The 20,934-nt window shown below is 36.2% G+C and overlaps 1 protein-coding gene across 2 annotated transcripts in view; it reads left to right on the top strand.

Annotated features, from left to right (window-relative positions):
- Window positions 1–468: 468 nt before the first annotated feature.
- Window positions 469–20,934, top strand: part of LOC135844286 (retinal-specific phospholipid-transporting ATPase ABCA4-like) — a 28,425-nt gene continuing 7,959 nt past the window's right edge. For both annotated transcript variants that reach the window (XM_065362444.1, XM_065362451.1), the window contains exons 1-18: window positions 469–858; window positions 6,019–6,237; window positions 6,327–6,418; window positions 6,525–6,683; window positions 6,773–7,013; window positions 7,098–7,265; window positions 7,541–7,722; window positions 13,721–13,970; window positions 14,073–14,227; window positions 14,308–14,463; window positions 14,537–14,608; window positions 14,922–15,060; window positions 15,363–15,609; window positions 15,707–15,780; window positions 15,904–16,013; window positions 19,075–19,294; window positions 19,384–19,637; window positions 19,730–20,021. In XM_065362444.1, coding sequence (XP_065218516.1) covers window positions 567–858; window positions 6,019–6,237; window positions 6,327–6,418; window positions 6,525–6,683; window positions 6,773–7,013; window positions 7,098–7,265; window positions 7,541–7,722; window positions 13,721–13,970; window positions 14,073–14,227; window positions 14,308–14,463; window positions 14,537–14,608; window positions 14,922–15,060; window positions 15,363–15,609; window positions 15,707–15,780; window positions 15,904–16,013; window positions 19,075–19,294; window positions 19,384–19,637; window positions 19,730–20,021 — 3,322 coding nt within the window. In that variant the 5' untranslated portion in view covers window positions 469–566. The remainder of the gene's footprint in view (window positions 859–6,018; window positions 6,238–6,326; window positions 6,419–6,524; window positions 6,684–6,772; window positions 7,014–7,097; window positions 7,266–7,540; window positions 7,723–13,720; window positions 13,971–14,072; window positions 14,228–14,307; window positions 14,464–14,536; window positions 14,609–14,921; window positions 15,061–15,362; window positions 15,610–15,706; window positions 15,781–15,903; window positions 16,014–19,074; window positions 19,295–19,383; window positions 19,638–19,729; window positions 20,022–20,934) is intronic.

Here is a 20,934-nt window from a genome sequence, read left to right as displayed (position 1 = left end):
CGTTATGAAGTTTAAAGTTTTTTCATTCATTTCAAGATTGTTTGGAAATACGTTGCGAGAATGACACAAATCGTTGGCTCTCGATCTCGACGAAGGTAAACTTTTATTTCACTTTGAATATAAATATTATCAATAAATTTAATTCTGATAAAGACTATTTTGAGCGATCACCATTCACCACTTCTGAATAGTATGATTTTGTCCTGCTGTGTCTTGATGAGCAGTCTGTGTTGTTCGATTTTCTTTTATCGATAATTCATTTATATCTAGGTACCTACCTCAAGTCTGGAAGACCTTTTGTAGCCTTACAATAATTTTGATATTTGAAACAAGAATCTGAGGTAATTGATCCTCTTCGTTGTCGATCTTAGGACCGTATTAGTCGTATCACAGGAACCAGTTGAGTGAATGGAATGGGACGATTATTAGGTAGCGTGTAGTCTACCGAATATAATTTTTGATTGGTGCATTCAGAAATGAAGCTAGGTATTTCAATTATAATTGAATCGCGTTTTTACTTCTGATTTCAGTCATATTTATCCTGGCTATATTCGGTCACAAAAGAGATGAACTTTCAAAAGTTTAAGTTGTTGATGTGGAAGAATTATCGTTTGCGACGGTACCATGGAGCCGTAACTGCGATCGAATTGTTTGTACCAATCTTAATCGGGTGTATTATGGTGTGGACAATTTCAAAGCTTCCACCGTCAAAAGAAACCTCCAAGAGGTCTGAAACGATCTACGCATCTTATTTGAAAAAAGAATATGTCGTTAGAGGTGCCAGCCAACTTGACGTGTATTATGCTCCTAATGGTCGCGTAATCGATCAGTTTATGAATCGGATGAAAAGCATGTTCAGTAAGTAATGCGCTGTGAACGCTTCAATATAAACTTTCTTTACAGCTATTTTTTAACCAAAATCAATTCTTTTTGGGCATTTCGGCAAACAAAGCGCAAAATCTCTTAGTAATTTTGGAAAAATTTACGACTATTTGAATACTTTAGGTAGGTATCGAAAAACTACTGCCTGAACATTTCAAATTTTCGTTAGTATTTGACAATCTCAACAGAAACAGGATTTTTAGGGAATGTTTGACAATTGTGGCGAAAATTAGCCCTTGGCCTCTTTTTGACAATTTCACCAAAATGAACACTCTTTGACTATTTTGCCAAAAATTGACGCTTTTTGATCTCACCTTGAATTTTCGCCTCATTATTTAGTGATTTTTTTTTTACAGATTTTCCTTCAATAGTCTAATATTTTTCCAATATGTTTTTCCAAATAATAACTTTGGAGTTGATTTTTGTGTTTTTCAGTTAGATAATTTTTTTTAATGGTATCTACGTATTGTTGCCTATATTTTTTTTACCAACTTTCTAGTCTTTTTTCAAACTTTTTTTTTTTTTTAATTTCTAAAGCAATTCCTTTTCTGGCGATTTCCTTTTGGTTTCTTGGTCATATTAACACCGCGCCACAGTTGACAGTTGCCTATTAAGGTGACGATAAGCAAGTTTTGCAAAAAAACAATACTTTTGTTTGGCAATTTTGAAACAAAAAGAGGAAGTTCAAGAAGTTATTCAGGGTTTTGGGGATACAAACCCATTTTGATAGATTGCATGTCACTTTTTCAAACACTCTGAAAATCATGATCAAATTTTGGGCTCGAATAGTCGGTGGGCCCGCATAAGGATCACTTGCACCCCCCTGCCGATCCTCCGGGACAACTTTTTTTCTTAAAGGGTGAGTCCTAAGGAACATTTCTAGGCCTTGACCTCAAAAAAAAGTGGCCCTACTTACAAAATGGCGGCCATTTTGATTGACAGTTCATCCGAAATCGCAGATTTTGCGTTTCAACATACTTAGGACTAGCATAACAATTCTTAAACCGTACAAAGGTAGATGAAAAGAGCAGGCAAAAATTCATCACCTGTCAAAACTTCAAGTGCTAAAGTGCCTTTTTCGATTTTTGGTGAATTTTCAAAAATCAAGTTTTGGACAAAATGTTACAAAAAAATCAACATTTTACCAAATTGACCTAGAAAGCTGAAATTAGGGATATACCCTATTTTCGAGCTGCCAAGTCGACTGGAAACTGTTTCAACCTTTTTTGAGCAATTCTGGAGCCTCCAGCAGATTTTTGAAACTCGAAATTTCCACAAAATTTTATCAAATGAAGTTGAAAAGCCGAAATTAATTTTGCAAACTAATCTCAATAAGCTATGAAGTCGACTGCAGGTGAATCTCAAGTCATTTCAGAGCCTCTAGCGATTTTTTGAAAATTACTAGAGCCTCCAGTAGATTTTTGAAACTCGAAATTCCCACAAAATTTCATCAAATGGAGTTGGAAAGCCGAAAATAATTCTGCAAACTTATTTCAATACGTTATGAAGTCGACTGCAAGTGAATTTCAAGTCGCTTTGGAGGCTCCAGCATTTTTTTGAAAATTACTGGAGCCTCCAGTACATTTTTGAAACTTGAAATTTCCCCAAAATTTCATCAAATGGGGTTAGCAAGCCGAAATTTAGTTTGTAAACTAATTTTAATACAATAATATGAAGTCGACCGCATGGTGGTTTCAAGTGGTTTTGAAGCTTCCAGCTCCTTTTTGGAAATTTCAATTCTCCTAAAAACACGACATGAAACCTTCCAAAAAGTTACTGGAAGCTCCAAAATTACTTAAACTTACCTTAAGTCGTGTTCAGAGGATGTTAAAATTGGAGTGCATAGTTAATTTCAGCTTTCCATCTCCATTTTGATGATATTTTTGGGGAAATTTCAAGTTTCAAAAATTTACTGGAGGCTCCAGAATTGCTCAAAATGGTTTGAAACAGTTTCCAATCGATTTGGCAAGTCCAAAGTAGGGTATATCCCAAATTTCAGCTTTCTACGTCGATTTGGTAAAATGTTGATTTTTTTTCTCACATTTTGTCCAAAATTTGATTTTTGAAAATTATTCACCAAAAATCGAAAAAGGCACTTTAGCACTTGAAGTTTTGACAGGTGATGAATTTTTGCCTGCTCTTTCCATCTACCTTTGTATGGTTTAAAAATTGTTATGCTAGTGCTATGTTGAAACTCAAAATCTGCGATTTCGGATGACCTATCAATCAAAATGGCCGCCATTTTGTAAGTATTAGGGCCACTTTTTTTTTGAGGACAAGGGCTAGAAATGTTCCTTCGGACTCACCCCATAAGAAAAAAGTTGTCCCGGAGGATCGGCAGGGGGTGCAAGTAATCCTTATGCGGGCCCTTCGACTAGAAGTGCTTTGAAAATGCTCAAAAAAATATTTTCTTTGGAATGTTTGAATTCCTCGCAAAATTTAATCTCATTTTGATAAGTCAGTCGCATGATATTTTTTCACAAATCCCAGAAAAATTCTTGAAAAATGCAAAAAACACACAGTTTTGTCGTTAACAAAAAATAAAATACCTAAATTCTATCAAAGTTTCTAAAAATTCTATGAAAAGTCCTAAAACCGTATCAAAATACCATAAAGGGACTCAAAAAGCAATAAAATTGTTGCAACCCCCCGCCGATCCTCCGGGACAACTTTTTTCTTAAAGGGGACATCCTTAGGAACATTTTAAAGCAAACTTCCCCAAAAAAAGTTGGCCTTACTTACAAAATGGCGGCCATTTTGATTGACAGGTCAGCCGAAATCGCAGATTTTGAGTTTCAACATAGCACTAGCATAACAATTTTTAAACCATACAAAGGTAGATCGAAAGATCATGCAAAAATTTATCACTTGTCAAAATTTCAAGTTCTAAAGTGCGTTTTTCGATTTTTGGTGAATTTTTGAAAATCCAATTTAGGCCAAAAATGAGGGAAAAAATCAAAATTTTACCAAATTGACCAAGAACGCTGAAATTTGGGATATACCTTATTTTTGACATGTCAAATCGATTGAAAACGGTTTTAACCCGTTTTCAGCAGTTCTGGAGCCTCCAGCAGATTTTTGAAACTCGAAATTCCCACAAAATTTCATCAAATTGGAGTTGTAATGCTGAAATTTATTCTAAAAACTAATTTCAATACGCTACGAAGTACTGCAGGTGAATTTAAAATCGTTTTGGAGCCTCCAGCGACTTTTTGAAAATTCCTGAAGTCTCCAGCAGATTTTTGAAACTTTGAATTTTTACAAAATGTCATCAAATGGAGATGGAAAGCTGAAATTTACTCTACACTCCAATTTTATCACCCTCTGAAGACGACTTCAGATGGGTTCAAGTCATTTTAGAGCCTCCAGCGACTTTTTTGAAAATTAGTGGAGCGTCCAGTACCTAAGTAGATTTTTGAAACTTGAAATTCCCCCAACATTAATTTATCAAATGGAGTTGGCAAGCTGAAATTTACTTCGCAGACTACATGGTGGTTTCAAATGGTTTTAAAGCTTCCAGCTACTTTTAAGAAATTTCAATTTTCCAAAAAAACGCCATACAACCTTTCTAAAAGACGCTGGAGGCTTCAAAACGACTTGAAATTCACCAGCAGCAGTCAACTTCGTAGCGTATTGAAATTAGTTTGCAGAATGAATTTCGACTCTCCATCTCACTTTGATGAAATTTTGGGGAAATTTTAAGTTTCAAAAATCTACTGGAGGCTCCGGTAATTTTCAAAAAAGTCGCTGGAGGCTCTAAAATGACTTGAGCCCACCTGAAGTCGTCTTCAGAGTGTGTTAAAATTGGAGTGTGGAGTAAATTTCAGCTTTCTGTTGAAATATTGACGTAAAATACGATCAATTACTCGAACTCAAAATACAATCAATGATGAACATCGATCAACAACAAATTACGAAAATATATTTCGAAAAATAACAACAAAAAAATGGTTTATGAACCTGTGAAACGATCGTAGATCGTCAGTACATTTTTGATAATGTTATGCGACGACATTTTACAAAACGATTTGACTTGGATTGACTGGAAAAATTTTTTTTTTAAACTATAACATAACAAGTTTTTTAAATTTTAAAACAACAAATAACCATCTGTATTTCCGAAACTACATTAATTACACAGCCAGTTATTTTTACTTAATTTTATTTTCATTTTTTTTATATACAACGAAAACTTTCCATCACTATTTGATAAAATTTTGTGAAAATTCAAAGTTTCAAAAATCTGCTGGAGACTTCAGGAATTTTCAAAAAGTCACGCCAGAACCTCAAATAGGTACCATATATTTTCAAAAATGCACCCTCTTTGAGGTTCCATGTCTTCCCTGCAGGGGTGTGGTACGTTCAGACCCAAAATTTTTGCTGAATGGATTTCAGCCAAACTGCAAATATGGAAGACTTCACGGCGAGTTTGATGAACACTTCCATAATCTGGATAAATGAAGTTTGAGCTACAAAATTCCTTCATCATTATTCAGTTTATGTATGTTCCCAGTCACACTGGAATCACAGAAATGAAATTGTTGATACCTACTTATGCAAAATCTGCAACAACTGTTTTCCCCCCTTGCCATCATTACAGCTGAAGACATCAAATCTGTTTTCACTCAAACTATATATAAGAGGGCGCATACGAAAAGGGACCATACGACCAAAAAAAAAAAAAAAAAGTTCTCTGAAATTGTTGTAGGAACTCTGTAAAGGGTTCCTACAACAATTTCAGAGAACTTTTTTTTTTTTGGTCGTATGGTCCCTTTTCGTATGCGCCCTCACATATGTAGTACCTACCATCGATATTACACTAAATGGATACCCAGCAAGTCCATTTACCCCGCGTCAACGAACAACGACGAAGCTTAGGGGCTTATCTAGTTATTGATGCGTTTTTTTTCTGCGCATGGTATCTGATTGGTCAATTTTGATTTTGAATTCAAATTTGGTGGCCGCATAGATCCTCGTAAATTTGAAGTTGATCGCCTCTTCCCCCTATCACTTGCGCCGAACGGATGCGCCTCAATAACCTCACCTTTCCCCTGTGAACTTCGCGAGCACTGCATTTCCCACCCGCCTCTCTACACGCTGTGTATCCATTTAGTGTAATATCGATGGTACCTACAGGCTACATGAATTGGCAAAAAAAAGGATTGGCGAGCGAAGCTGAGCTGGAGAATGTTCTGCATAATTCACGTTTAGAAGACACTTATGGAATTTTCTTCCAAAATATCATCTCGGATGAATCGCTACCAGATAAATTAACCTACGTCATGAGAAGCGCAGTTGATTGGAATACAAAAATTTTGTATCCTGTAGAAGAGACTACACAACCTCGTCAAACAGGTGAGTATTTGTCTGCCTGTGAAACCATGTCATTGAGATTTTGTGAAACAGGTACCTATAGTCACTTGAATACCTATTTCTTGTTTTAGATCCTTATAGAGATAAATTCTTTTGTGCTGTTCAGTGGTTGATAAACGATCATTTCGTTGAATATAAAACGAGCAAGAGTGCTTTGTTTGAGGTAACATTAAAAATAATACACATTTCATAAGATAATGTACATTTGTTATTTAGTTTATTTACCCGATTGATGCTGATTTTCATCTCTCACTTACCTATACCTACAGGTGAGATTCGAATGGTTTCCGTTCCCACAGTATACGTTGAACGAAAGTCCAACATCTTGGTTATCCATTGTATTTGGTGTTGTCATTGTTTTAGTCATTCTGATTGAATCTATCCCATTAATAAACGATATTATTGATGAAAAAGAGAGCGGTGTTAAGGTGACTTTGAATACACTTCCATATAAAAGTCTATTCAAGTAGGTACGTACACATTGTAGGAGTACCTAATCAGATAACATTTTATTCAGGAATTAATGAAAATAACCGGACTTGGCGAATGGCTGATGTGGTTCGGCTGGTTTTTTCACGGCTTCATTATCAATTTGGTTTCCTTGACCATCTTGACCATTATTTCAATGTATCCGTTCAATGGACCCGGAACAGGAATTATACGTTTTGTACACTTTTCCGTGTTGTGGTCGTTTATCATACTTTACTGTGTGGCGAATATTTCATTCTGCTTCATGTTTTCTGCTATTTTTCAAAGAAGTTAGCATGATACTTTTAACCAATTCGCAAATTAGCGAATTTTAATTGAAAAATTGTTTTTAATATTATGATGACTGTACGCAGCCACCATTGCTTCATCAGTATTTTTGATTTGTTACGCGGGTCTGCTGATTGGAACGTATTGGTTGATGAACAACGCTGCCGATAATCCAGCGTTAAGATTAGCAGCATTGGCTCCTGTGGGCGCATTTGTCTTGGGATTTTCTCGGATACGTTACTACGAGATATACAGTTAGTAATATTTGGAATATTCATAATAATGGTCTTCGGGATTTTTCCCAAAGTCCACATTTTACATATAACCTCACAAAAATTAGCAGATATAAAAATAATAATATGGTATATAGACCAGATGGTTTTGATGGCGAGGTCAATTTTTCACTTCATCCAAAATTGGCCAATCATCTTCTGAAAAAGTTTTGAAGCGGATATAATTGAATCAAAAGTTATTCATCTAATAATGTGTATTACCCGTAAAAAGTTCATGTTGTTTGTCCATTTCTTAGGCATTGATTTCACCTGGTCATCTGTCATTGCATCTGAAAATGAAAGGAATTCAATTTCGTTTATGTTTTGTTTGCTAATGTTGGTGTTTGACACTTGTCTGTACTTCTGTTTGGCATATTATATAACAGCCATCAATCCTGGGAAATTCGGAGCTCGCAAATCACCTTTTTTCATTTTTGAGGTAAGTATCTGGGAATGATTTGAATTCAACGCAAAGGCTATATAGATGCACAGAAATGAGAAATCATGATTTTTGCTTTCACACTAGCATTGGCTTATTGCTACTTAATAGTTGTTCTAGGGATTGTACCACATAAGGGTAAAGTGCCCTATTATCGACCACCTAGTTTATTTTTGGAATTATGAGACCTGTAATTGACGTAGCTGCGTGCACAATGGCTTAAATGATAGCCATACACCTCTAGTTTAATGCCATAAAGCCACTAAACCTAAACCCCTCCCCCCACAATTTTTTTATGACATTTTTTCCAAAAACAGAGAAAATCGAAAATTGCAAAAATGGTGTCCTAATTCCGACCACCCCAAAAAAATTGAAAAAAAGAAGCTAAATAATATGTCAACATCGTTGTTTATTAATTGAAATGACACAAATAGAAAGGCAATTGTGAGAATATATAATCCTGGATAGGGTAGAATGAATGGAGCGAATTAACCTGGGGGATCTATAATTATGATAAATCACGAATATACTCAGGAGAGTAATTCTTAGATATTCACCTGTAAAATACTACTGGCTAGCTAGTAGGCACCAATGCAGAATCACATATATACTCAACATAAAATATACCAATTACAAAGTCAATTAATAACACAGTCACTTACGTACTCGATGTATTTCTTCTCTTGCACATTCACAATTAATACAAATTAACTCGAATTTAACACTTTATTTATGACTAACGATTAACTCAGAACGATCAACAGATTTACTATTAAGTATAACACACAATTTATATAAATCAGATTTACCACTGAAGGAATACAGAGAATGAACTCCTTAATATGACCACATTAACTGTTGCAATTAACACATTTACTATTGAATACCTAAGAGTGTTGACCCAACTTAAGTACTGAATGGTCCATCTCCCAGCATCCAGGTATGAGATACCTGGAAGCTGGTAGATGGACCAGTGTTACCAACGTTGACTCTCCGTATTACTCCTGATAAGTACATAGGCATGGAAGTATATCACACAATTAATTATTTAAGCAAAGGGGAACTGTAGTACGTATTTGCTTTCAATTTGATGAAGAAATAACGCAAGAAACCATTTCAAATTATAATTACATAACCGCCATTATAACTAGAGGAATGAGAGAGAATAAAACTTACAACTACGGTGAATGTACAACATGTGAACGTCAGTGTTACCATTGAACCGCTAAAATTACCAGATACAAAATTGACATCACAACACTCCAGAGTTGTTGCGATTCGAATCGCTTAAAGAATCGCTAATAGAACTGCGGCGCCGCGGTTCCGAGCCGTGGCTCTTTTGCAATTCTCTCATTAAGAGAATTGCAAAACACAATTTTGCAGTTCTCTGCATTTGTAGCTCCCAAATTTTCAAGATTTTGCCAAATAAATGTGAAATTTCAGAGTTGACTTCTTCAATTTTTCCCCTAACAAGGGAAGCCCCCCACATGAGAATCTCCGATTTGAATGAAACTTGGACTGTTGGAAAGAGGACCTCAAAAAACACCCATCCCCCAATTTTCAGCTGCTCAAGTTGGGTTTTCAATTTTTGGCGAATTTTTGAAGTTTTGTGTACACAGGAAAAGCTGTTTAACTCACAAAATGGGAAAAAACTACAAATATCCATCTTTCCCGCGGATCAACTATTCTGTTTTCTGACAGGAAGGCCGGATCCGGCCAATGGTGGTTGAGTCTATCAGGTATCTAAAGACTACCTTTGGTCCAAATTTGAGCTCCGGAAGTTGATACACGGGAGAGATGGATATTTGTAGTTTTTTCCCATTTTGTGAGTTGAATTTCAAAAATTTGCTAAAAATTGAAAAATCAACTTGAGCAGCTAAAAATTGGGGGATAGGTGTTTTTTGAGATCATCTTTCCAACAGTCCAAGTTTTATTCAAATCGGAGATTCTCATGTGGGGGGCTTCCCTGGTAAGTAGTGTAGGTTTAGAACTAAAAAGTAAATTGAAATTTTTTTCTTTGCTTTGCTCAATATTGGTCTGATTTCAAAATTTAAAAAAAAATGGGAACCGCAAATGAGAACCGAGAGCAGAACCACGGTTCCTATGCATAAAGAACCACATACAAACAATTCTATTACAAAAATCATAGAATCACAATTTGAGAACTGCGATTATTTTAGCCTGAGAATCTCAACATCTCTGCAACACTCCCCTACAATTTTGTTCTGATGAACAAACAATAATAACTACGCAAATATAAATTAAAAATACAACAAACAGTCGATATAAAAATAGATAAGCACATCAGCTCGATTGCAATGCACGTCAGCTTGCTTACAAATTAAAACACACTAAAGCTCGATATAACAGACAAAAGTTCGATAATAAACAACATAAAAAGGTTGAAATTATGATAAAAAATACGCAAAAATGCACTCAACTTCGAATAGATACAATTAATTATAAAAAATCACAGGTACGAGACAAATAAACATCTTAAAAATAACATCACAATGAAACAACTCAGCATACTTTGTATACACTTGGAAATGATGGTTTCCCTTTTTCAGCTCCTTTTTCAGCTCTCTTACACTTTGCCTCTTCATGACCATACTTGCCACATTTACTGCATTTAGGCTGATCTTCACCATAGGTAGTACAATACTTCGCCAAATGCCGCTCCCCTGAAACCTGTAGCACGTAGGACCTTTCACAGGTGGAACTGTAGCCACTACCATCACCGCTCTGATTGGACCAGAACTAGGCTCAGCTATTTTCGTTTCAACTACCACTTTCTGCACAATGGGCTTCTCTTCTTCAAGTATTATACTTTCAATATCTTCAACGAAAACTTCACTACAGGGATCGCGGAGGGGGGGGTCTAGTGCCTCCACCTCCAGCTCCGGCTCCCAAAATTTTTAAAAAAATACCTCCGGCTCCGGCTCCAGCTCCGGAGATTTTTCATGAGTACCTCCACCTCCACCTCCGGCTCCACTTGAAAAATTTCAAGTACCTCTTGCTCCGGCTCCGGCTCCCGGAGCAAGGCCCAAAAAAGCCTAAAAAGCCGCCTCCGGAGGTCAAGGAGGGGGGGTTTTGAGCCTTCCCCTCCGGCTATTTGAAAAAAAATACCTCCGGCTCCAGCTCCGGCTCCGGTTTTTTTTTGTAAGTGCCTCCGCCTCCACCTCCGGCTCCAGTAAAAAATTTCAAGTACCTCTTGCTACGAATCCTGCTCCCGGAGCAAGGCAAAAAAAGGGTACCCTCCGGGGGCCTCCGGGCCTCCACCTCCGCTCCGCTCCGCGATCCCTGCTTCACTAGACTGTAATGCAGCTCGAATTGTAGAATGTGCTTCTAAACAATCCTCAGCCAGACCATTTTTCAGGTAGTGAATATATGCTCGGATTCGGTAATGTTTCCATCTTGCATTCTCAGCTGATGCACGAGGGTCGATACTTCGTTAACATAATCTTCCATCGTTTCAAACTGACCTTCATGAACTTTTGACAGCAGAGTAGGTAAACCAACGGAGGCGCCAACGTTTTTAGGAGTGTATCTAGCATGTAATTTCTCCATCACTTCATACAGACATGTAGCAGACATAACCACACTCAAAATTCAGTTATCCAGCATACCAATGATCGCATCCATCGCCTTATTTTTCACGGGGAAATATTTTTTGCACGACGAAAAAGGGCGTCATCACGACGAGCATTTTTTTGTTCATAAAAGATGAATGAACGACGAAAAATGATGATGTTCCACACCAGATGACACCCAACAATAAAGTATTTATGAACGACTACGATTTAATAACGAAATAAGCAGTATTCACGACAAAATAATTTCATACACGACAGAACATTATCAGTTCAATTACAATTATACTTTGTACAAATTTTGACAAATGAGGAGTTTCAAATCAAAACACACTAACACCATTTTTTTAAAAAAATGAGTTAGATACGGATCCTTATGTAAAATTCAACGGGGAATCGATTGCAACCATCATTAGAACGAATTGATAATTAAATACATGATTGTAAAAAATTTGAATTTTTGAAAACGGAAACTAAAATATAGTTGAAATTTTTGTATTTTCCTAACTTTCTTGAATTTCTCACAATTTCCCAAGTTTTCCCTTCTTTCGCGGAACCGTAGGGGGGCAATCTGTCTCCCCTTGACCTCTTTTCGGTCCGTCCATGAGGTCAAAAGAGGAAGAGGGGTCGCCCATCAAAGTCCACAAAACATTATTTCTATAAACAGACATTTTTTACGTACCTACTTCATTTTTTTTGGTATCATTTTAATATTTTTTAAACGTTTGTTTCTGTCGGTGAAATGCCTTTTTTTGATGGAAAAATTTTGTCGTGCATTGCCTTATATAGGAGTTGAAAGTAATAAAATGTTGTGAATTTTTTAATTCGTCGTTTGATACATTATTTTGTCGTTGGAGTACCTTTTATGTCGGGGTAAGCTCTTTATTGTCGGGAATTTCCAATTTAGTCGTGATAATGATTTTTCTAGCGTGAAAGTGCCTATGCTTGTCGTGCTGACGCCCTTTTTTGTCGTGGTATTAAATCACACCCATTTTTCACACCATCAGTAAGTTTCATGGAACTGGAATCTTCTGTGATTGCGGGATAATACATTGCAAATTTCGTAATTGCATCTTGACTCGGAATTCCCATTCCAAAAAATCTTTCCCATTGAAAACGTGCTGTACTGGAACTTGAGTTTGAGTACTCATCTTCACTTCAGCCCAGCTCGAATTCGAAATTAAAACAACAAAAGCCTGAAAAACAACGAAAAAACGAACTAGCAGGTTACCAGAAAGTCACTGGGCTCATCACCTGTAGTATTTGCTTTTAATTTGATGAAGAAATAACGCAAGAAACCATTTCAAATTATAATTACATAACCGCCATTACAACTAGAGGAATGAGAGAGAATAAAACTTACAACTACGGCGAATGTACAACATGTGAACATCAGTGTTACCACCAAATGCCACACGAAAAGATCTTTCAGCTACAAATAAACGCTAAAATTACCAGATACAAAATTGACATCACAACAGGAACAAATATTCAATTTTTTTTTTACATTTTTCTGACCCCGCATCACAACCTTGTGCACCCATTTGAAACGCTTGGAAATTGTTTAGGCGCCTTTAGATACCCACATTCTCGTTTTTTTTACAGCTTTTACAGCTTTGTTCATTGCATCAGCACACCATTTTTTACGTTTTGGCATTTGTTTTGAAAATCCAGGAAAATAAAAATTTTAAGTAAGTATATAGCCAAATCATTGGTTGTTGGAATTTGGGCACCCTATGAAAATAAATTTGATGGAAAATTTATGCAACTTACCTTTAATTGATCCAAAAATTAATTATCACCTTTTATTCATAAAACTATGAACTTTTAAAATTAATCTGAGCTTTTTTTAGGAAGAATCGCACATTTACGCAACAGGCAATTGAAGTTGCCAGTGAAAAGTTAATTTTAACTTTTTGAATTTCGTTTTTTGGCAATAATTTCGCGAGTTATGGGTTTTGGGTTGTGATTTTGGTCTTAATCGTTTTATCTGTGAAAAATGCATAAGAAAACATTTTTTCCCGGATAGTCGAGGCATTATTGAATGAGATATGCTGGTGGTCGGATTTAGGCACCTGGTCGGCAATAGGGCACCTATAACCCTTAAGAGTGGGTAATTTACTATGTAATTTATACTAGAGACCTAAAGATTGGTAGGTACCTATTATTTTAGTGCTCAGTGATTCAGCTTAATTTCATCACAAGTACCTATTGTATCCACATAATATTCTCATTGTCTTAGGTACTCAAATTAATAATTTCATTTCAGCTGTTGTAATCAACATGTTTTTTTTTTCGTATTTTCATCATTTTTTTTTTTATTTTACCAACTTGGTAGTGAACGACTAAGAAATTAAGAATATTGAATCTGATGTAGGTAAATTAATTTTTTTGATCATTTGCAGGGTTTGTTTTCGCGTTTCTTCACCAAGGACACCCAACCACTAGAGAATCTAGATGATGAAGCTGATAGTGAATTTTTTGAAGCGCCTCCACAGAATGTAGAAGCTACCATACAAATCAAAGATCTACATAAACATTTTGGAAAAGTATACGCAGTTAGAGGAGTTGATATGAATATCTATGAAGGCGAAATGACAGCTTTGTTGGGACATAATGGTGCTGGAAAAACAACTACTATGTCGATTATGACCGGTAGGATGATTTGATTACCTAACTAAGCTGTTATTGATGTGTACCTACTGGGAATAGTGACTGCGCAGAATATTAATTTTGACTATAACCACTCGTTCATAGGGTTGAGTTCTCCTAGCGCTGGATCTATACATTTTAGAGGCATGGATATATTTGAGAATATGGATGAATTTAGACAGAACTTAGGGATGTGCCCTCAAGAAAATCGAATAATGCCTTATTTAACAGTTGTAGAGCATTTATTATTTTTTGGACAAGTATGCCTAAAAACTGCTCAATAATTTTAGTAGGTACCTAGTTGTTTCTCTTCATAGCAAGTAATCCTTGCTGGGTGAAGTTGAAAGGTGTTTCCCGAACGGATGCGCTAGCTGAAGCAGACGAATATTTGTATATGATGGAAATGCAAGAGAAGAAAAATTCATTAGTCAATGCTTTATCAGGTGGAATGAAAAGAAAACTGTGCCTGGCAATTGCTCTGATGGGAGAAGCTGAAGTACGTATGTTCGGCCAGAATGTCAGTAGGCCTAATCCTCGTACCTACTATATTTTCATTTCGTAATTTTAAGGTTCTGATATTGGATGAGCCAACGTCTGGAATGGATGTGCAATCGAGGAGACAATTATGGGATTTTTTACTGGTTAGTGGTTAGTGCAAGGCAGGTTCAAAAAGTAAAGTCTTTTTCGCGGGTGAAAAATTTATTAATGAAATTGAACAAAATCGATTTGAAAAATCTAAAATCCACAGTCTTTTTTATTATTATTTCTACGTAATTTTCATGGTTATTGGTTATTCAATAGGTACCTTATTGGTATCTACATTTATCCGAACACAGGAGGAGCTTATCCAAAGTGTGTTGATAAAATTCGGTGCCCAAATCAAAAAATCTCTATTCAAGATTTTGTCAACACTTGAATTTTTAAATTATTGTTATTTTTTTCAATTAATTGTAGGATTTGCGAGGACATCGTACTGTTATTTTCACAACACATCATATGGAAGAAGCGGACGCTTTGGGGGATCGTATTGCGATCATGAATCATGGTATTATTGTTTGTCACGGAACCCCAATGTTTTTGAAGAAAGCTTACGGTAAAGTTTATTTTATTCTCATTTTCTTTTCTTTTTTTTCTGTTTCTGAGTAAAAAATTTAAGTACCTAAGGAATGTAACGGATTATGGACCACCATTTTGTTTTGGAATGCCGTGGTTGATAATTGAGCTAAAAACTTCCTTGTGGGGGTCAGGAGATGGGTCGATAATAGAGCCCTTTACCCTTAGCACTAATACTCAGCGGAATCAGCTGGTGGTCCATATTTGGCAGTAGGGTTTTTATATCGTATAGGCTATTTTACCTTTATTATTTTCAGCTATTGGATTACGTGTGTTCATCAGGTACCGGGTATGAGTTAACAATCACCAAACAAGGTGGGAATTCGGCTGCTATCGATAATGTGGTCAAGACTGCATTACCCAGCGCTAGTCTAGAACTAGAAACAGCCACAAAAACAGTGTACAAATTACCGTTAACTGAAACTAGCGAATTCCCAACGCTGTTTAGAAGTTTGGAAGCCGAAAAGTTGCGATTGGGTATTGGAAATTTGGGACTTGCTGCCACTACAATGGAACACGTATTTCTAAAGTAAGTGCCTACATACCTATATGTAGTTTCCCATTCGTACCTTCACAACTATGAATTTGTGAATGAAAGGATTCGATTGTGTATGTTCATATTGCAGAGTTGGAGGTATTTCTATTTATGGTGCAGAATCAACGAAATATAAGAAAGTTACCGACTCCTATTATGGAACTAGTAAGGACGAAATCATATAATTAATTAATTAATTAATTACCTATTAAGTTGCGCTATTGTACACCTATGTACGTAGGTAAATACTATTTCGGTATTGAAGATGTACTTTTCATTTGTCTTCAGATTCTCTGCATTATGTTGAAGGTGCGTCTTTGTACGTTCAACAAATCAAAGCTATATTCAAGAAAAAATTTCTTTATACGTCGCGTAATTCTTTCAGCATATTCATTCGAGTAAGTGATCCGTGTATTTTTCAAACTTCCCAATTACCCAGATTAGTGAGGTCGTTCCACGTCAATTCGACTAAGATTCTGAAGTTATGTCTTTTCATTTCGTTCAGAATCTGACCTCCCAACGCGACGACTAAAAAACCACCATTCATTTGTTCCATGTGTGCAGTTCCTTCAGAAAAAGAAGTGGGAGGTGAGATTTGATAATTAGGTACCTACCCAAATTGTTGTATTTTTTGAAAATTTTAAAACTGAACTTCAACTGAAATTCATTTTGTAAACTTCAAATCAATGTGAAGATTTCAGAAAAAAAAGCACAACGCGACTTCGGAAAAAAAGCACAACGGGATTTCAAAAAAAAAAGCACAATGCGATTTTGGAAAAAAAGCACAACGCGAGTTCGAAAAAAAACACCGCAATTTCGAAAAGAAAGCACAACGCGATTTAAAAAAAAGCACAACATGATTTCAGAAAAAAAGAACGAATCAATTTCAAAAAAATAAGCACAACGCGATTTTGAAAGAAAAGCACAACGTGATTTTGAAAAAAAACCAAAGCAATATCAAAAAAAAAGCACAACGCGATTTCGGAAAAAAAGCACAACGCGATTTTGAAAAAAAGCACAACTCAATTTCAATAAAAAGCACAACAAAATTTCAAAAAAAAAGCACAACGCAAATTCAAAAAAAAGCACAACATGACTTCGGAAAAAAAGCACAACATGATTTCGAAAAAAAGGACACCCCTATTTTGAAAAAAACCACAACGCAATTTCAAAAAAAAACACAACGCAATTTTGAAAAGAAAGCACAACGTAATTTATAAAAGAGGCACAACGCGATTTCAGAAAAAAAGGACGAACTGATTTCAAGAAAATGAGCACAACGCAATTTCAAAAAAAAAGCACAACATGATTTCGAAAAAAAAGCACAATGCGATTCCAAATACACTATGCTATTCTGAAAGCTCCAGTGCGCAACGCAATATATCTTGAAAGCATAATGCGACTCCAAAAGCACTTCAGTACTGAGAGAACCTCTTGGGAGCACAGCAAAATCACAAATGACTGGTGGGATTGATTCAGAAAGGGTAACCACCTGCTTTCATTGTCTAGGTACTGAACTTGTGTAAATGAAACACCTGCAGGTGTTCTATAAACATTTCTCAAAATTGAACAATAGAGAAAATTTTATAACCCCTGTGGCGTTACATTTAGGTATATTTGAGACAATAGGCGGCAAATGACTTACAAGGGAGGTGCCCCAGGTGACATGCACCGATTTTAATGATTCTTGCACTATTGGATAGAGGACATCGAACATAGTCTACCACAAAATTTTTAGCTGCTGAAGTTGATATTTCGATTTTTCAGAGCAATTTTTCGATTTTCACATAGCAATTGTGAAAATAGAAAAATCGCCCTGGAAGGGTCAAATATCAACTTCAGCAGCTGAAAATTTCACCGTGGGCTAGTCTTATCATGAGTATTGAAATGCCCACATAATATGGGAGGTTTCGGTATGCGACCTCCGCCGACTATTTTTGGCCAATTTTTCCAAATTGCAGTGTGAAAATCAAAAAATTGCCCTGGAGGGCTCAAATATTAACTTCAGCAGCTGAAAATTTCACCGTGGGCTAGTCTTATCATAAGTATTGAAATGCCCAAATAATATGGGAGGTTTCGGTATGCGACTTCCGCCGACTATTTTTGGCCAATTTTTCCAAATTGCAATGTGAAAATCAAAAAATCGCCCTGGAGGGCTCAAATATCAACTTCAGCAGCTGAAAATTTCACCGTCAGCTAGTCTTATCATAAGTATTGAAATGCCCAAATAATATGGGAGGTTTCGGTATGCGACCTCCGCCAACCATTTTGGCCAATTTTTCCAAATTGCAATGTGAAAATCGAAAAATTGCTCTGAAAAATCGAAATATCCACTTCAGCAGCTGAAAATTCTGTGGTAGACTATGTTCGATGTCCTCTATCCAATGGTGCAAGAATCACTTAAATCGGTGCATGTCACCTGGGGCACCTCCCTTGTTAGATTTATAATGTTTAAAAAATAACCAAATTTGAAATGTTTGAAATTGAACAATGGGAAAGATAACACTGTAGATACCAATATTTTATGACCCCCGCGGCGCGGTGTTACATTTTAAAACGGGTGTTGGCTTCGCTTTTGATAAATAGGTATAACACCACAGGGGTCGGCTTCCCTTTTGATAAAATCTTTTCCGTTGTTCAATTTTGAAAAATAAATTCAAAAATTGAACAATAGAAAAGATTTTACACCCCCTGTGGTGTTACATAAATTTCAAAATTTAACTGACGTCGGCTTCGCTTTTGTCGACTTCGCTTTTGATATGGCCCTTTTCCCTTTTTATTCCTTTTTTGGTACAAATCGTAATTAATTGTAATTACTCAAGAAGCTAATTGAGTAATTGCAATTATAATTACGGCGTTCCATGCCTCACGTTAGACCACATCTACAGGGTGCCCAGAAATATCGAGCACCCCTAAAAAAGTTTTCTACTAAAATACTTTAGTTGGTCACAGTGAATGATAATATTGATAGCACATGATTGGTTGCTGGACTGGAGAGATAACATTCCACCAATCATATGCATCTATTTCACGTTGCCGACCTATATTTTTAATGGAAAACTTTCTTAAGGGTGCTCGATATTTCTGGGCACCCTGTGCGTATGGAAATTTCAAAAAAATCGGTTCATCCATCTAAGAGAACATTCGTTCCAAAGAATTTTTCCACTTTCAGACCGAAACTAATAGTGTGCTACGCACACTAAAAAGGGGGGGGGTTCTTGTCCCCATTCAAAAAAAAATCTCTACAATTAAAAATGACTGAAAAAATATCCACAAAAAAAGGGGACTGAATTCAGTGCTTATGAATTCGGATTTACCATCTGTGCCATCCTTTCGATCCGTTTAGGAAAATATTTTCGTGCTGGTCCGGATCCAAAAATGTCTCCATCTACACCAATTTGCAATCAAGCCCAAGCGTAGCTATAACAGGACCGTGATTATTAAGATGGTTTGTTGCAGATTATTCTACCATCGTTGTTCATAATGTTCGTGATGTATGCACTGAACCAAGACCTTTCGCCGCAACCACCATTGGATTTATCAATGAGTACCTATCCAGGTTCAACAGTTGTACTGAAAAATAACGTCCCTGATTCCAGTTTTGCCAAACATCTTCCAGCATACGTTGCCGAAAAAGGAGGTTTATTGGTGGACGCCCGTATTTCTCCGATTGAAAAAGGTTTGCGATGTTCAATTCCTTCAGCTGATACCTACCATAAAAGAAAAAATAAGTACCTATACCTATCTACTTGGTTGTATGTTCCATAGATTTACTTCAGTATGGAAGCGATATTTCGAAATACAATAAGCAGTATATATCAGCTTTCGAAGTGAATTCATCAACTATGAAAGTTTTGAATAATCCTCCTTTGCTACATTCGTTTCCAATTACCATAACCACGTATACGAACGTATTGCTTCGCAGTATTACGAATGACAGTCGCTACCAAATCAACACAATTATTCATCCTCTACAAATCAAACTAGAATCACATGTTGATACAGAAACAGGAGAACGAAAAGTAGGTACCTATAATATTAACAATCATATAAGTTCTGTAAAGGTGTGTTTTAAAATGGAAATTACCGTAGGATATTCTTTTATTCAACTTAGACGAAGAAAGTGTGCGCAAGTCAACCAAACGTTATTACCTTTTATGCCATATGGTTCTTCGCATTGGCATTTTACACGCTCGATTTAATGGCTCTCTTCGCCGAATTTGTGAACATGGAGCGAATTGACGGATTTCAACATATTCAAACCATGTCGAGTGTTTCTCCATTGGTGTATTGGTTCGCTACCCTGTTATCCGATCTGACGTTCGTTTTGTTGGTAACTTTCCTTCGCGTTGGAATTTTCAAAATCGTAGATCATTCCTCTTTTCTTGGCCTGGATATGTCGCTCGGTTAGTGTCGAAATATCTATAGTATCTCATTTCAGAGATAATGTTTGTAGAATAAGCGCAGGGCCATGCAGAGAAAATCGGGTCGCCGGGGGGGGGTGGGGGGAGGAGGGCGCGAAGAAAAGACAAGTCGTGCTAGTTGGGAGGAGAGGTGTATCATCCTTTTTTGAAAATTCAGTATGCTACCCTACTTAGTTCTGTTCAAAAAAAAAGTGAAAAATATGTATTTTTCCTACCTATGCTTTGAGTGAGTATTATGAGTATTTTCTGGAATTGTGGTGTTTAATAAAGCCTCGAGCAAAGCTATTAGGGCAAAAGTTTTCAGTTTTGGAGTGATTTGCAAATTAGAACAACATTAATTTTAATGAAAGAATTCGGTTTTTCTAATCTCAACATTTTTCAAATTCAATATCTAGGTTTCTTGAAATTGTAATTTTTGAGAAGAGAATCAAATTGACAGGCCGGAACCGCTGCTAACGGCAACGCCGCATTTTTACGATTATCAGGCCCAGAAAACACATTGTTGTTATGGCGAAATGTGCATTTTTGAAGTTTTTCGTTAATTTCTTTTTATGGAGTACATTTTACTGAAAATTTTTTTAGCATGGTCCAAAGATGATTGATTTGTCTATCGAATGGTATGGGTACTTTTGAATTTCTCTTTGTAAGTAAGCTTATAAGTGAGGAAAATGTCTACGGTAATTATTGAAGGTCCTCTATTATCACATATTATAGCGATTATTTTCATCTAAATTATACAAATCTATATATCGTTGGAAAGAGCATAAAAAATGCTATCTTTTGAGCACTATGAGTGTTCAGTCACTTGTTACAGTATTTGAAATAATTCAATTCAAATTTTCAATTGAAGATGTTCTCAAAAATATGACAAATTACTTGACACAGGTTTTGTTCA

The sequence above is a fragment of the Planococcus citri genome, chromosome 1 (assembly GCF_950023065.1).
Source record: "Planococcus citri chromosome 1, ihPlaCitr1.1, whole genome shotgun sequence".
Lineage (NCBI taxonomy): Eukaryota > Metazoa > Arthropoda > Insecta > Hemiptera > Pseudococcidae > Planococcus > Planococcus citri.
The sequence above is the reverse complement of the archived record's forward strand: the minus strand, read 5'-3'. Positions and strand labels throughout refer to the sequence as shown.